We start from the raw sequence: 17733 nt of genomic DNA on the forward strand, positions 1-17733 counted from the left end.
TAGAGAGCTAGTCGCTGTCGCATCGGAGGCTGCCAAAAAAGACGATCGGCGCGTGCAACGCACGCGCTAGATCTTCCTGTGCATACAGACGCGTGAGGGCTTCTTTCGACAGCGCATGCAAACTCCATTTTACCTTAAATTTTTCAGAAATGTATTAAATTATTCTCTACAATTCCATATAAAAACATTTGACATTTGGTTTTCGAAATTATACTATTTATGCAGAAAACACAACAAATCACCGTGAATAGTACCTGAGCCAGTTTGCTGAAGTGAGTTGATTTTTGTTTTATGAACTCCCACATCCCTTGCATGTCGTATCTATATTTGGGTGGCTAGCATATCATTTATTTACCTTTGTATTGCATTTTTATTATACTTGGACATACATCATTACATTCATAGCTAGTGGCATTGAGATGGGTTGCATCATGTACGTGGTCTAGGACCACACCCTCCTAAGTTAGGGATGGTTATGGCTTTTTGATAACATGATGGCCCACGGGGGTGATTGCAACGCCCTGACGCCATTACCATCAGATTACTCCACGACATTTTGCATAATACATTTGCACGCACTATAATAATGAGTTATCTCACTTGGATATTTGTATTTAATTTGGGTGTTTATACCTCTGGAACATTCAACGTTCCAGGTGCAAAAGATATTATAGGTACCATAAGCTCAGGCAATGACAAAGAGAAAACAACAATTTAATGCTATTTTAGTAGCTTTTGTAAAAATGGCTATTTTAATTAAGCTTCTAAATGCTGTCTCGTCTCATTATAAATTTCTAGTTGGATGTTTGTAAAATCTAATCCCATTGAGAAAATCAATAAAAAATTAAATGTGGTGTTTGTAAATAAATGGTGTATTTGTGGTTCATGTTTAATTTTCTAAAGAAACATTCTTAAATCCCAGGTCTCTTTAAGTCATTAAAAAAAGAAGAAATAATAGTAATTAAAACCATGTAAGAATTTCTTTTACCATTTTTATAAAAATGATTGGCCTCGAGAAAGACCATTTCCATAAAGGTGTAAAAAAAATAGTGAGGATTAATTTATGAGTAGAGTCAAGTATTCCAAATGATTCTTGTGAACATCAAAGACCAATGGCTTATGTTTTGGTACAATGGGTTTTTCATGATTTAAATATCAGTTATATGATCATGTGAACTTGAGTTATTCTCGTTATAAAAAAAGTTTCTTGAAAAATTAATTTGGGCATTTGAATATAACTTATGGAATCCAAAATACATAATTATAATGAATTTTGAAAGATTTTCAATTTGAGACATTCCTTCCATATGAGTGGAACAAAGATTCTTTTTTCTATTTTGAAATTAAAAAAGGTAATGCTTTTAGCTCATTTCAAGGAAAAAGAAAAGGTGGAATTAAAAAATAGATTTACAAAAAAAAATAAATTTAATGCCTCATTTATTTTAATTTTTCGAACCTAATTCATTAGAATCCGGGCGTCACGAAATATACCTTTAAAGGCGGTGTCTTATTCTCAGTTTCTTTTTAAAATTTTAAATTAGAAACCAAAGAAGAAAAATTACACTTATTACCTCTAAGATTTAAGGTAATTACAAAAAATACCTTTGATATTTGAGAAAATACAAAAAACACCCCCTGAGATCTAATATCAATTTTTTCATGTTGTTAGTTAACATCATTAAAAAATTTATAGAAAGATTAAAATATTCTTATATTTAAATTCATTATTCTCTACTATTTTTTTTTTCTGTCTACAATAAATGAACAACGATGAATGGGACATCAATTTCACGTCAACAATGGTAGCAACGATGAATGGGACATCTCTTTTTTAACGATAAATTGAGGTTCATCCTAGATCAATTCTAAGGTTGGTTTAGGTTTGCTGCAATGAACCCAAATTCGGTCTAGGTTTATTATTTCTTTTTCTCGAATGGCCTTTAATTGTTTATAATCTTTGATTGTTTATTTTTTTAATTTATTTATATATATGTTTAAATTAAATAAAAAGAGTTAGAAAGAGAAGAAAGATGAACAAGAAAAAACATCAAATAGTCAATTACTTTTTATTTTTATTTTTTTTATAACAGGGATAGTTAATGTCATTTCTCAATTGTTAAGGAGTTTCTTACTATTTCTCCAGACCTCATAGGTGTTCTTTGCAAATTTTTTTTTTTTAAAAAAGAGTAAAAATAACGTTTTAATATTTTCAGAATTTTTATTATTTTGAGATAATTGATTTTGTCTAGCTAACATATGGGGCCACACTCCATGGGCGAATTCTTCTGTAATATTGCCCTATCTTACTTTCCTTCTCTTCTCAACCCTTTTGAGAAATAAATAAACATATAATTTAAAAAATAAATTAATGAAAAATAAATAAATAAATAAATGTAGTCTTTTAATTTGTTTTCTAATCTGGAAGTGGAAGTTACTAAAATCGTTACAAAAGTCAAAAACAGAAAATAAAATTTCTGTGACATCCAGCCCAAATGCAATCCCCCCTTACAACTCCTATTGGGTTCGCGTTTCATTAGATTTTCCAATGGGCCTTGTTTCCTTTTTGGGCCTTCGAATCATAAATGATCCTAAAAGGAAATGTTAGACCCTATGTTTATTTATATTATTATACTAATAATTATATTATATACTGAGAATATAAATTTCAATTGAAATACCTTATAATAAATGTACAAATTATTATAGTGTCACATCTTAGGAGGGCATGCAGCGACATGACATTTGGCCTAACAAATAAATATCCCATTCCCATCCATAAATTACGCCTATTTATTGTGATGGTTACACGCATGTCAGTGTCACTACTCTTTCTTGTACTCCTAACCCATTCCTTTAAGTGACGCAATTACAAGAGCCCATTGTACTTGCCATTCTTTTCATTCATTTTCTTTCATAAATCATTTCAAATTCACATTAATTTATTAAAATATGCATAATCCCAATTATGCCAATGTAAAGCAGCATTTGAGAGAATAACCAGTATTTGGTAACATCTATATAAATGCACACAACACAACAAATTAAGTAGCAAAATTCACACACTTTTGGTTAATTACCAAATAGAAAGAGAAAAATGTTATATATGACATTGACACTGCATTTAATCTTATACAGAGAGATTACTGAAGCTAATATTGCGCAAGAAATTGACTGTCAAATTGGCGCCATTTTGAGAGCAATTCGGAGCAAGGTTTATCAAACCACACATCTTTCCTTCTAGCACAGCCTTTTATAGCCTCCTTCCTTGCTGATTGCCTTTTGTTCCTCCTTTCTCCTAGGCAACTGCATCTCGCCAAACGCACCTCTTTCTTTCTTTCCCACCTTTGCACAACCTTCTTCTTCCTCGTCGACTGTCTTTTTTTTCCTCCTTTCTCATCGTCGACGGTGTGACGCCCCGTTCCCACTACCGGGTGTCACCGTAATATCAGGGTTACGTTAGTAGGTCCCACTCCGGAGACCGGCTATGCCCTAACAACATGGGGATAAAATAACGTGGGCGCTCTGGGTGGGGTCCAGGCTTCACCGCCTCTGGACATCGAGAACTTGAGGTCTATGACTCATTTGCAGCGGAAGGACACTCGAATTTGACCCGTACCTTATGAGCAGATTATTAAATTGCAATTAGGGTACAACATAGTTTGCTCACATAAAGTACTCATTAAAAGTAATAAGTCCAACTTGAAAATACAAGCAGCGTTCAACACATCCACAAAATAATTACATGACAGACACAAGTTACTAGGTCGCATTCCCGTCATGGGTTGCCATTCCCATCACTCAGTTGGTTTTCGACATACACTGCCTTCCCTTTATCGGACCCTGAACTATCTGTGTGGTTAGTGAGAATGGTGAGTCCTAATTCTCAGTAAAGGTAATATGCAATGCAGTAAATTATTCAGCATGACATCAAAGATAAATATGAAGTGCAACATGCATGCAAGCCTGTCCACCGCACCTATCTCAGGCTTTAGGTAGCCTCTAGTGGTTCCAGCTATGACCCCGTCCTAGGACCCTCACAGTCAACAATCCACTGCCCCATGCCTAGTCACTTCCTCAATATTTTATGCAAGTCATGACAAAAGAAATTTACGCACAGAGCATATTAAACCCTTACCTCGAGATACGTGCCGCCTGATAATTTGTACCGTTGACGCACTCAATTCACTTAACAAAAATATTTTCAAAACAAGATCAACCCATAATTAAATTTATTAACTATTGAATCCACAAAGTTATTAACTAATTGACTAACTTAAACATTATTCCTTACTAATTGATTTAACTAACTAACTAATAATTAAATTAACTAATTAGAATAGACTTTAGCTTAATCAAATACACCACCTTACTAATCAATTCATCAATTGACTAATAATAGAATAGGTTTAGAATTGAACATATCTTATTGCTCTACTTCTCCTCAAATTGACGTTCACTTTCCCTGCCTTCAATTGCCCTCCAGACTTTCTATTTATTTCATTCTTCATTGAGCACTTTCTTAATTTACATCATTTTATGGCATAATTGGGTAGTCCACTATTTGGACAATATCATTGATATTTTTCCCAAGTTCTTAGGGCAATTGCATCAAAATGTGTAGTGATTTTAGGCTGTGGCGGACAAAATTGGAAGGCAAAGCAGCAGGCAGTGCGTGCTGCCACTTGGCACGGCCAGGAAGGCCGCGTACACGGCCGCGCGCTCCTGCGCGCTGGGCGCCTGAAACGGTGCCGTTTGGCGCCTGGCTGGGAATAAAAATTCCCAGCCTTGCTTTTGCACTTGCAGGGGTTCAATCCCCCGAACCTCACGTGCACACGAGCACTTCCGCCACTTGGTTCAGCCCCTCATTGCTTCATATTACCCCCCATTTTATTTTTAAGATGACTTTTGCTCCAATTTTCAATATTTCCATAATTACTTCCAAATAATTAATTACCTTAAATTTTCATTTCCTCATAACACCATAAATAAATATTTTCTCCAAAATTTTCAAATATTCCATAATAACCTCAACCAACTATTATTTATTTTTTAAGATTTCGAGATTTACAAAAATTCGGGACGTTACAGACGGCCTCTCGCCAAAGACGTGCCTCTTCTTTCTCTGCCTCCTCATTCCTTCTTCTTCCTCGCCGACAGCCTCTAGGCCACAGCCGCTAGTCGGACCGCCTTGCCTCCACTCGGCACCGTTGCCAGTCATACCGCCTTCGTCTTTACTGGCCATCGACAACATTGTTGGACCTAGGTAAGATTGGCCCCTGGTCTTTTATGTTTTCTTTTGGGCATTTTGTTTTGTTAATGAATTTCGTTGGTTGTTATCATCTTTATAGATTGCACATTTTTATCTTACGATAATGGCTATTATCTTAATGGATTGTTTTATCTTACGTTAATTGACCTAGGTAAGATTGTTTTGTTAATGAATTTTGTTTTGTTTTGTTGGCTATTATCTTATGTTTTCTCTAGGCAAGATGCTTGGTTAAATGGATTTTGTTTTGTTTTGTTGGTTGTTATCTTATTAATTAAGATATTAGACAATCTCCTGTGTTTAGGCAGTGTAGAATTGCTCTAAATGTTAATAATGGCTTTGTTATGGTTTGAGATTGTTTTATCTTACGTTAATTGACCTAGGTAAGATTGTTTTGTTAATGGATTTGTTTTGTTGATTGTTTTGTTAATGGATTTTGTTTTATTTTGTTGGATATTATCTTACGTTTTCTCTAGGCAAGATGTTTGGTTAAATAGATTTTGTTTTGTTTTGTTTTGTTGGTTGTTATTTTATTAATTAGGATATTAGACGATCTCCTGTGTTCAGGCAGTGTAGAATTGCTCTAAATGTTAATAATGGCTTTGTTATGGTTTGAGCCCTTGTTTATTATCCAAACATTTCAGTGAGAGTAAGTTGACAGCCCATGTGAATTTAATTCATTATACATATAAAATTAGACAGATTAAATTATTGATTTGAAATTCAATTGACTGATAAATTTGTCTCTTTTAGATCAATTTTCGAATGCTGACGAAGAGAATGTGGTAGTTTCTGATGATGAGATTGAAGTACGGGTAGACAATGAATGCACATTAGAGACTAGGGAGATCGTGCCTACGGTTGGATGAAGTTTAGGGACGATAATGAGATTTTTAAATTTTACAAAGTATATGCTTATAGTGTGGGTTTCCCTGTTAGAAAAAGAACTTCGAAAAATGATAGTAATGGGTCATTGAAATATGTGACATTTGCTTGTAGTTGAGAAGGCTTGATAAGTAGTGATACAAGCAGCTCGTTCAAGCCTCAACCGACTAATAACATAGGGTGTTTAGCTAGACTGACAACTATGATAGATGTGATAGGAACATAGTGTGTTACCAAAGTCATTTTGGAGCATAATCACAAAACAAGTCATTCAAAATCCAGGTTGTATCAATGTAATTGACAATTGAGTGAACAAGTGAAACGAAAGCTTGAAGTAAACGACATACCTGGTATTCCGAAGCACAAAAGTTACAATTTAGCTATTGTTGAAGCAGGTGGATATGAGAATCTATCATTTGTTGAAATGGATTGTAGAAACTACATTGATAAGATTAGGAGATTAAGACTTGGGGAGGGAGATACAGCTGCAATACAAGTCTACTTTTAAAAAATGCAAGCACAATGTCTTGATTTTTTCTTCAGTGTGGATTTGGATGATGAGTGTCGATTGAAGAATGTATTCTGAGCTGATAATAGGTGTAGACAAGCATACAAGGAATTTGACGATATTGTGACATTCGATACCACATACTTGACAAATAAGTATGATATGCCCTTTTTGTTGATGTGAATCATCACGGACAGTTGACGTTGTTTGGTTGTGGTTTAGTATCCAGTGAGGATACATAAACTTTCATTTGGCTATTTAGGACTTGGCTGGAGTGCATGGAAGGTCAGGCGCCCATTGGTAGGGTGTTAACTATCAAGCTTATGGAGTGAATTGGGTGTCGACTTATGAAATAGGTCAACCATTTATGCTAACCTATATGCCACATCGACATCCCGAGGAAGACAGTAACATGGAATAGGTCAATCTGTAATTATACTTCCAATACAATGATTTGTTGTTCATTATTAAGTTTTTACAGAGGAAAAATTTATTATTTCAATATGAATTTTTTAAATAAAGTTTTCTAGATAACTAGAGGATATATCAGTTCATATCATATATGCATAGTTATTGGTCAGTACTTTTATTCACTTATCTATTTTTGTCGTCTAAAACTTATTGAAGGCAACGTGTCTCATCTCATTGTATATACTCGATTTCAACTGATATATCCATTCTTAAGTTAGATTGCTCCTTATTTTTTTAACAATGGTTATTAGAGTGGGCTTTTTGGATTTACAATCATTCATTTTTTTAACAATGCTTTTTTAGTTTTCAGGGAGATGCTGATAGACAGTGCTCTAGACCGATTGTGGCAGAAGAAGGAAAGTTGATGCTCGACAGTGGATGAATTCAAGGATATATTCTGTTTTGTGATAGAAAAAATTTTGTGAGAGAGTTGCTGTTGGCATGCAAGGATATATTATTGAACCATATTTTATTTGGTAGCTAAGGATTACTCTAGTAGTAGGCTCATGTATTTCCTTTCTTGATGCATATGGGATTTCAAGTTAATTATCAATCTTATGCACTTATATCTTATGTTTTATCATCTTTATAGTGGACGAATTCTGCGTTAGTGTTCCTTCTTAACAGAGACATTGAATTGCGCCATAGTGTCCACAGATTGCTGTGTTCAATGAAACTTGCAGAAGCTTTGTTCACTTGAACATGTGTTCATGTATGCTTGTGGTTGTGCATTATTACTTTGGACTTGAATAAGCATGCTCACATTTCCTTTTTCCTTTTTCAGATAAACAGTTAAATGCTTAGAGAAAACATTGAAAGAATTGTTGGTAAAGTTGACTCTTCTTTTAGTGGAATAGACCTGGCAAATTTTATTAGAAACAAGTATGGAACATCCTATGATGTTCAACTAATAAAGAAGGTATGCCCTTGCAGATGTTGTAATACCTAGTATTTAATATTAAGAGTGTTTTTTAGAAATTATGAGATCAAAATTGGTATTTACTATAGTTTTGGGCTTACATGTAATATTCAAAACGCAACCGAAGGGTGAGAGACTATGTCAAGCAAGCCAATAAAGGTAAAGTTGTCCAAATAAGCAATATTTGATAAAACGAAAAGATTCACGAATGTTTGAAGTAAAAAACACGTGATTAGGGGCAATTGGGCAAAATTGCAGATTTTGTAAACTACTCGAGGGAGGTTGAAACGACGGATTTTCTAGAAATTCTTGAGGGAAATGAATAGTTTATAACTCAAGGGCAGTCAAGGAATTAACGAGAAGTATAGGGGTATCAAGGATTCGGAGAAAATGCAACTGGAAGTTTCTTGGGGGGCTAAAGTGCAAAATATGAAAAATCAAGTGGGAAACCAACCAGCCGCACTGTGGCCGTCGGTAGCCGCCCCTGGAGGCATCGGGAAGGTCGCCCGAAGACTCTAGGGTAGTCTCGAGGCGATGATGAAGTCGTTGGAGGTTGCTATTGGCCGGAAATGACCTTAACGTGATCGGAAATAATGGTGGATGGGATTTTCGATTTGGCCGAATCTTTCGAGGGCTTTAGCTCGTGATTTGGGGTTGTTCGATTGGTTTGGAGGCTAGATTTGGGCTTAAGGGATAAGAACGAGCAAGTTATGGTGGGGAATCGGGTCAAGAACGAGTATAAAAGGGGGTGGAGGTTGAGGGTTTCGAAAACAAGAACGACAAAAATTACTCTCGTTTTAGGTTGAATCGAACTTCTAGGATAAGGGGTTTTTGTTCCTTTGGTTGTAAGGATCGTTTCTGGAGCGTTTGGAGTAGGCAAAGTGGGGTTTTAGGGAGTTGGCCGAAAAGTCGGGCTCGCCGAAATCGCGACCTGCAACCACCGTTTAAGGTATCGTCCGGTGGTTGTTTCGACCATTTGGGGGTGCCATCGTGGTCGCCTCATCAAGATCTTCAAGCCCCTTTGATTAGAACGAGCATCGGAGGCTATCGCTGGCGACCCTTGCCGGAGAAGAAGACCGGAGAGGACAAAACGAGTGACTGCACGCGCGGACTTCAGCCGCATCCATGAACCAACGTGTGAGGGCGCGTAAAGCCCAAGTTTTCCTTGATTTTAATTTTATAATTTTTATAAAATTATTTTAGGATGGTTTATGCAAAAATATTTGGGAAAAATGGGTGTTTGGTATTTATTATGATTTTTCGAGAGGGAGAAATGTTTGAAAAATAGGAAAAATTAAGGAAAAATAGAAATATTGATTTCTAAGGTCCTAATGGTGAATAGGAGACAATTGGTTTGTTGGAATGAATGATTTTATGTTTTTCGAGATACGACATGTTTTTTGAGGCAAAAACTTATCTTTTTCGAATTGAAGTGAGTGGTCTGATTCTAGTCTTACCTTTGCTTGGAAATGCATTGGTGTGCGTGTAGTGAGTTCAGGTGAGCGATTTTACCCTCCCGAGCTTAGGTTACATGTTATTGAACTAGTTCCAGTGAGCGGTTATACCCTCCTGAACTTGGGGTATTATGCTTTGGTGTTTCATTTATGTACTTGTGGCATCATTTGCATATTGAACTTGTGGTATATTGCATCAACTGTTTTTACTTGCAAAAGAGTCGATGCATGGCGTGTGATTTTCATATCATCGGGGCATTGATTTTCGTGTCGATGTTGTGTCCTTGGGGGACGGGATAGGGTTTTCTTGAGAATGAGGCAAGGTTAATCCAAGTAAACGAGTGACACGGTAGGGCACTCGAGAGATTAAGTATGTCGCACCAAGGTCAACCCCAACGGTGTGTGGAATGAATTTTTCACAGGAGGTTGAGTATGTCAGGGAGATTTCTCAAGTTAGACGTGTTGCATGTTGTCGTTTGTTTGTATATGCCATACTTATATGTCTTTCATGCATTATGTAAACTGTTTCATGCTATCACTTAAATGTTTTATCATCTAACCTGGGTTATGCCCCTGGAACATTCAACGTTCCAGCCAGGGACTACTGCGAGGTCGAGGACATGGCCGATGGGGCCAACGATGTTTAGTTTGATAGTCATTATACCATTTTGGGAGTGTTAGTACTTTTATTGGTATATGTATGAATGATTGTGTGATAATGCTGTTATCATTTGATAGTTTGTAATACATATTTCGGTGTGGGAACACTTTGTAAGGAACTCGTGTTAGCTCACGACATTTTGATATTATCTAATCCGTTGCGTTATATTATGTCTCGTTTAGTTTTAAATCTATTGAACTTGTTAGTTAAACGAGCAAGACTGGTGTTCTCGAGATATTTTTACCTGTATGTGAAGATTGTTCTTGTAATCACTGTGGGCGCCAGCCATTGTATGCGACGGGTGTTTCATTTGCATGTGAAGATTATACTCATGGTGCCGCGTGTGATAGACTTGGAAAAAAAAAGATTCCCGGAGATTCCCTAATAGTGACGCACCCGTGTAAGGCGGGGTGTTACAGATATGGTGCACTGTGCTGCTAGTGTAATGACTTAATACCCATAATCTTTTCCTGCTTGGAATGTTCTGCTACGTCAATTTAGTTGTGCTTTCTTGCTATCGATTTATCACTAGAATGTCTCATTTGGTGTAAATCATATCTCTACTAGGATTTCCTACCTTACAGGAGGTAGAGTCATCCAAACTAAGTTATGATATTTTTGCAACAGCTACAACAACACTTGCAATAGATCTAAATAGCCAACATATTACAATTATCAACTATAACAATCCGGTCATCATCATTGTCTCACGAGTCCTTATTCCATTCAATATTAAACTCCTCAAGATCCATATTATCCATTATGACTACAAATGAAAAAAAAAAAAAAAGAAGAGTAAATAAGAATTTATGGGCAAAGAACATTATTTTTCAACACACAAATGATTATTCTTGAACAATCAAATGCTAATATCAAATCAAATGTTATTATTCTTGCAAAAATTTAAGTCCACAATTTGCAAAAAATTTGAATACTGAAAGAAGGTTCCAATTTGTAAACTACACATGAAAAAACATTGCATAACCTTGCTTCTACCATATGGCAAATTTTAAAAGGTGAAATAAAAACATGCATAAAAATGGTACCATGAAGCAACAAAAAAAGATAACCAATTAAGCATGATCTAGAGGAAATTAGGAATGATGCCATGATACACTTGAGATTAAGATAAGAAAAGTATTAGACAAATGATAAATTTTGAATAATTTCAATGAATAGCAGAATAACCAAAAACTATGACAAATATTTAGTATAGCACGGAGGGCAAGCAGTTACTGCACAACAAGTTGATGAGATTAGATACCAAGTGCTAAAAGGATAGAGTTACAATTTTTGCCATCCAACACTATAAAAGCAGTGATGTAAAATTGCATAATTAATTCAGCATAATTGGGACAAGGCTTATCTAGAAAGGGGAGAAAATTCAAAAACATCGTTGTGAAAGGTTTTCAGTCAAAGCCCTTGATCCTTTGCCCCATACTTTGAGGTGCTCATCCATGTTGATCAAGCAACGATGGACTGTAAGAGATTTGAGGTTGGGGTAAGGCATAAGGTGCCTATCGTTGCAAGAGCCATCCAGAAAATTCAAGAAAAAAAAATAGATAGAATAGCAAATTTTCAAAAATATTTGAACAAAAAGCAAAAGAAATTAATAAATATTGGGGTAAGGCCGCGACGAATGCTACAACGGTAGTAGCATTCTACAGCGAAGGCAAAGCAGGCCCCTTCAGAGGCAACAACGATAGGTGAAGTAGGTTGCAGCGAAGGCAATGACCGAAGCCAAGTAGGTTGTGGCAGACTTTATGGTGGTAGCAACGACATAGAAACCAGAAATATGAATAGGTAAAGAAGATGAACAATAAATAAAAAAAAAAAGGTGAACATGAAATAAGAAAGAAAACTTTACCTTAGCTTTTAGGGGTATTTTCATGGAAGTGTGAAAAGAATATAAGATAAAAGAAAGATGAACAGGAAATAAATGAAAATGAGATGAACAAGATAGAAATGAAAATAAAAGAAAAGAAGATGAATAGGTGAAAGAAAAGATACAGGTGAGACTTTTATACAAGGGACATATGGATAATTTATACTTATCTATAAAATATCAGATAAATTTATACAATAAGTAGATAAATTTATCTGTAAAAAGTCAGATAAGAAATTATGTAACTTCTTTTTAGAGATTGTCAAATAAATTTAACAAATACATTAAAAATAACAAAAAATATAAAATACTTTTCATATATTATATTTTTCACCCCATATATTGATTATTTTTTCCTTTAAATATTACAAACTATGAAATAAAATTTGAACTGAGATAGACTTCAAGTCTATTAATAAAATATAAATATTGATACATAAAGTTTGAACAAAAATGTAAGAAGTAACGATAGCCTTGAGATGAGACCTGAAGTAGAAAAGTATATTTTACTAAAGAACTAATCTAGCCAAAGTTCAATTAACATTTGGCCCAAAAATTTATTATGGTGTGGAAAGGGCAATATTGGACACGTGGCAATCTGGTTCAGTATGTGCTATTATGAATGAATGACGAGAGTAGCAAGGGTAGGGCCACCCAACCGCACCGGTGCCCAGCGGTGAACTGAACCCTTCAAGGTTTCAACTACCCTAACCAAACCCCAAGAAAATTTAAACAGCCTTTAAAAAACACAACCCTTTTATGTTTTTTTACTGTTACCCCCTCCCTTCCAACCCCCAACAATCAACTACCTTCTTCACTCTTTCTCCATTCATTTATAGCATGGAAGAGTCTTCACTCTTACTCTCTTGCCCCCCATGGAACCTTCACTTTTACTCTCTTGCAAAAGGAACTAATAAAATAAGAGAAAGGAGAAAAAAAAGGGTGATAGATAAGACAAAACAATTAATGAGGCAACGTGGCTCGCCGTTCGTTCACCTACTTGCAAGGCAATGAATGCCAATAGCCCAAACAACCTTAATAAATGGTGAAGCCATCTCACTTCACTTAGACATTGACAACAATAATGCTTAAATGCTTTCAATGGCCTCCTACTATTTAATATTTACAACTTTCCCTCTTCTTTATATGTTTCACGTAATTTATACTCTCAAAATTATTAGTCATGTTCCTAAGTGGAGCAATCAATGTGATCGACAACTCTTAACGATGTGTTCGATTGAAATTATTTTTTATAAAAAAGTCACATTAATAAAAATTTTCTGATGCTTATATGTTTGATTGGGTAATATGTTTTTTTTTTAAATTTTTATGATATAATATATTAAAATATATTTTGACTATTTTTAATAAAAAATTACAATTAGAGGGAGATGACAATTGTTTTCGATTTTGTATTAAAGACTATTAGTATAATTTCGGAATAATATTTTTTTGGTAATGTTAAACAATGATTAAATTTTAATAAATATTTTTTTATTTTTAAATAAAGTGCATTGTTTATAGTTATCAGTAAATTTATTTTGTTTGAAAATAAAATATATTTATTATTATTTTTTAACCATTACCCTTAAGGCAACGATTAGCATTACTCTTAATATATTTAAAAATATAAAAAGTAAAATTACTGAATTATCCCACTACTTATTAAAATCACGACAAACTCTTTCAAAAATTTCTCTAATATGTGTAAATTACGAGGAAAAATAAAAATTGAAAGTAAGAAAGTAAAAGAGAAATAGTTTGTTGAGTTTTTTCTCACCTTGTTAATTTGGGAAAATAAAAAATAAATACTGGGAATTATTTATGAGGAAAAGGGCAACAAAGTAATTTGGGTGAGAAACCGCCAAATTTCTCAACCGTAGAAACCACGCAATGGTAGTCTCGTCATTTCAGTTTTACTTCCCGCATTTAAAACCAGACCTTCCCTCGCTATTTGCGGATACAGAGACCGAGGGAGGGAGAGAGAGGGGTTTTCGCAGCCATGTCGTCGGCGAAGCCACCGACTGCCACCGGCAAAACATTCCCATCGATCACCGAATGCGACGTCGCGGCTGTCAATCACCGTTCTATCGCGGCGGACCTCGACGGTACACTCCTCATCTCCCGGTCCTCCTTCCCCTACTTCATGCTTGTCGCCATCGAAGCCGGCAGCCTTCTCCGAGGCCTCGCTCTCCTCCTCTCCTTCCCGATCATCGCGATCGCTTACATCTTCGTCTCCGAGTCGCTCGCCATCCAAATGCTAATTTACATCTCTTATGCCGGCCTGAAAGTCCGCGACATCGAGCTCGTGTCCCGCGCGGTCCTGCCGAGGTTCTATGCGGCGGACGTCAGGGCGGACAGCTACAAAGTCTTCGAGAAGTGTGATCGGAAAGTTGTGGTCACTGCGAACCCGACGGTGATGGTTGACCACTTCGTGAGGGAGTATTTGGGAGGAGACAAGGTGTTGGGAACGGAGATTGAAGTGAATCCGAAGACAAAGAGGGCCACGGGGTTTGTCAAGAGCCCTGGGGTTCTGGTGGGGAAATGGAAGAGGTTGGCGATTTTGAAGGAGTTTGGGGACGAATCGCCTGATATTGGGATCGGAGATCGCGAGTCTGATCACGATTTCATGTCCATTTGCAAGGTTTTTTCTGTTCTTTTTCTCTCCAGATTAGTTATTTCACATTAATTCTTTACTTTGCTTGCCTGCTGAGAATTAGTAGGAAAATAAATGACAAGTTGAATTACATTTTCCTCTTAAGAATTTGCATTGACTGCACTGCAGTGGAGGACGATGTATTTTTTTTTTAATTTAAAAAAAAAGGATTTAAGACGTTCGAACAAAATTTTTGGACACAATATCTTCGTCCATACCCGTCGCTAGAATATAATTATAATTATAAAATATCCTTTATTTCCTTCTCCATTGATTTCATCCTTACTCTTCATCAAATTCAGTCTGTCTTGTTAATTTATTATAGCAACCTATTTTGAACTTAGATCGCGCAATCAGGATTAATTAGTTCAATATATAGATCAGTTAACATGAGAATCTATGAGCAGATTTCAACGCAAAATACTAGATCAAGATGGCTAGCTAGTACGCAATAATGATGACGGGATCTCCATAGATGACCATACAAACATTTTGTAGAAATGAATTTTCTTTCTTTAACATGCACCCGACACACTTAGCGTTAACTTTCGTATAAAAGAAGAAATGTTAACTTAAATAATTTTAGTTTACAGCAAATATTTTACTTGGAAGGTCAGCTTCTTTTGCTTATTTCACGGAAACTCTAATTTTAAAAGGAATCTAAGCCAAATTCTTATGTGAGGATTGGCTCTTTCGCCACAGAAATTCATGCAATTCAATTGCAGGAGCTAACTTGTTTATGAAATGTGTCATTAAGGTGTCATTGGCCAAGATTTCTTCTTATATACAATGGCAGTTTGAATTATGATGTCCCAGTCCTTGTCAAAATGTGGAAAGGTGAATGAATATTTGAACCCCTGAAAACTACTATTTTTTTTTTTTTTTGGGTTGAATTGAAAATGACTTCTTGAAGAATTTGTAAACGAAAAATATCACTAAAATGAAATAATAATTGCAGTTTTATAGCTATAATAATCCGTTGTCATAAATTTTAATTTATATGATGCTAGTTAACAACTTTTGTGTTGCATCTAACCTTTGAAAATAAATTATGTCTCTAAATTATGAAGGCTTGGACTGTTATCGTCATTGTGAACCCCTTTTTTGGCTTAATATGTAGACCATTTTCTTAACGAGGTCTCCTTCTTCAGTTTTTCTTGATCCTTGATTAGTTTTGTTTAACACGTCAAGGAACGGGTTTGCTAACTGTGTAAAGCTATCGTCAGTCATTGGATTATATTGTTGGATAAAATTTGGGGGTGGTTAGTTGCATGTGGGACCTTTGCATTTACCATTCCAGCTGTAAGTAATGGAAGAACGATCAGTGTGTGGTCGTCCTAGATAAGGTGGGTCAAAGCATGTGATGTGCCGCCTGGTAGCACAGCTGCTTCACCTACTGTTAAAGCCGCATTCAATTCTGTTAATTTGTACGATGGTAGATAAAACATCTGCGTGTTCATCATAATGTATGCCATCTGATCTAATTGGGTTTTTGTGTTTTCTCATTTCATTTATATATGCTTGGATTTTGTGATCAACCAGGCTGGCTTCATGGTCCACTCCAACAACTCAGCATCTCCAGTCCAACTCGACCGCCTCAAAAGCCGAATCATCTTCCACGACGGCCGCCTGGTCCAACCGCCGACCCCTTTCAACGCCCTCATCACCTACCTCTGGCTGCCCTTCGGCTTTGCTCTCTCTCTCATCCGAGTCTACTTCAACCTTCCCCTTCCGGAGCGCATCGTCCGCTACACCTACCGCATGCTCGGCATCAACCTCGTCATCCGTGGCAACCCGCCTCCGCCGCCCTCCCCCGGCTCCCCAGGCAATCTCTACGTCTGCAACCACCGCACCGCCCTCGACCCCATTGTCATCGCCATCGCCCTCGGCCGCAAAGTCTCCTGCGTCACCTACAGCGTCAGCCGCCTCTCCCGGTTCCTCTCTCCCATCCCCGCAGTCGCCTTGACCCGCGACCGGGAGGCCGACGCCTCCCGCATCAAATCCCTCCTTCAGAAGGGAGACCTCGTCGTCTGTCCCGAAGGCACCACCTGCCGGGAGCCTTATTTGCTGCGCTTCAGCGCTCTGTTCGCGGAGCTCAGCGACAGGATCGTGCCGGTCGCCGTCAACACCAGGCAGAACATGTTCCATGGCACCACCGTTCGTGGGGTCAAGTTCTGGGACGCTTATTACTACTTCATGAATCCGAGGCCGACGTACGAAGTGACGTTCCTGGACCGATTGCCAGATGAAATTACTTGCAAGGCCGGCGGGAAGTCGGCCATAGAGGTGGCGAATCACGTGCAGAAGGTGCTGGCAGGGGTGCTGGGATTTGAGTGTACTCAGCTGACCCGGAAGGATAAGTACCTGCTGCTGGGAGGGAATGACGGGAAGGTGGAATCCATGAATTCCAAGAAGAAAGAGGGTTGATTACAATAATCTTTGGGGTAAGAAAAGGCAGGCATGCATGCATCTCTGTAGCTAGCTAGTGTCCAGCGAGTAAGTAGTAGTAGTAGTAGTAGTGGTACTACTACTACTAGTAGTATATTTGATTGTGTAAGCATTGGTTTTTGGTCTCCTACTTTGATGAACAGATAGCAAATGAAATGTTTGGATTTTGTGGTGTTTTTTTTTTTTTTTTTGAGTATTAATTGGCGGTAGATGCATGATTTGGCTGATTAAGCATTATTTCCCCACCTGCAGGCTGCAGCTGGAAGCTAGCCTGCCCTTGAATCAAATTCTAATGTGTAAATTAAGTGGTCCTGATTGGGCATGGTCCACGTGTATGTGTTTACCAAATTAAAAAATTTGGGACCAAATCACAACCAAAGAAAATGAAGTAGAAGTGTGAGTTTGATGATCGGCCTGTGCAGTGAGGTAAAAAATTTTTTACATGTAATTTATTTTCTCTTTTGAAATTAAAGATATGAGCAGTGGGAGTTGCGGAAGAACGTTCATCTTATGTAAGAGTGTACAATTTTTGAAATGGAATAAAACTCACTTAAGTTTTGTTTATTTGAGAGAAATAATT

General features: G+C 36.8%; 1 protein-coding gene across 1 annotated transcript; it reads left to right on the forward strand.

Annotated features, from left to right (window-relative positions):
* The first annotated feature begins 13998 nt into the window (after nucleotides 1–13998).
* Nucleotides 13999–17320, forward strand: LOC127802554 (probable glycerol-3-phosphate acyltransferase 8). The gene is made up of 2 exons (XM_052338409.1): nucleotides 13999–14693; nucleotides 16248–17320. The coding sequence occupies exons 1-2, from the start codon at nucleotides 14052–14054 to the stop codon at nucleotides 17130–17132; spliced, it is 1527 nt and encodes a 508-aa protein (XP_052194369.1). The 5' UTR covers nucleotides 13999–14051; the 3' UTR covers nucleotides 17133–17320.
* Nucleotides 17321–17733: the final 413 nt, after the last annotated feature.

This window comes from Diospyros lotus, chromosome 5 (genome assembly GCF_014633365.1).
Source record: "Diospyros lotus cultivar Yz01 chromosome 5, ASM1463336v1, whole genome shotgun sequence".
In the NCBI taxonomy this organism is placed as follows: domain Eukaryota; kingdom Viridiplantae; phylum Streptophyta; class Magnoliopsida; order Ericales; family Ebenaceae; genus Diospyros; species Diospyros lotus.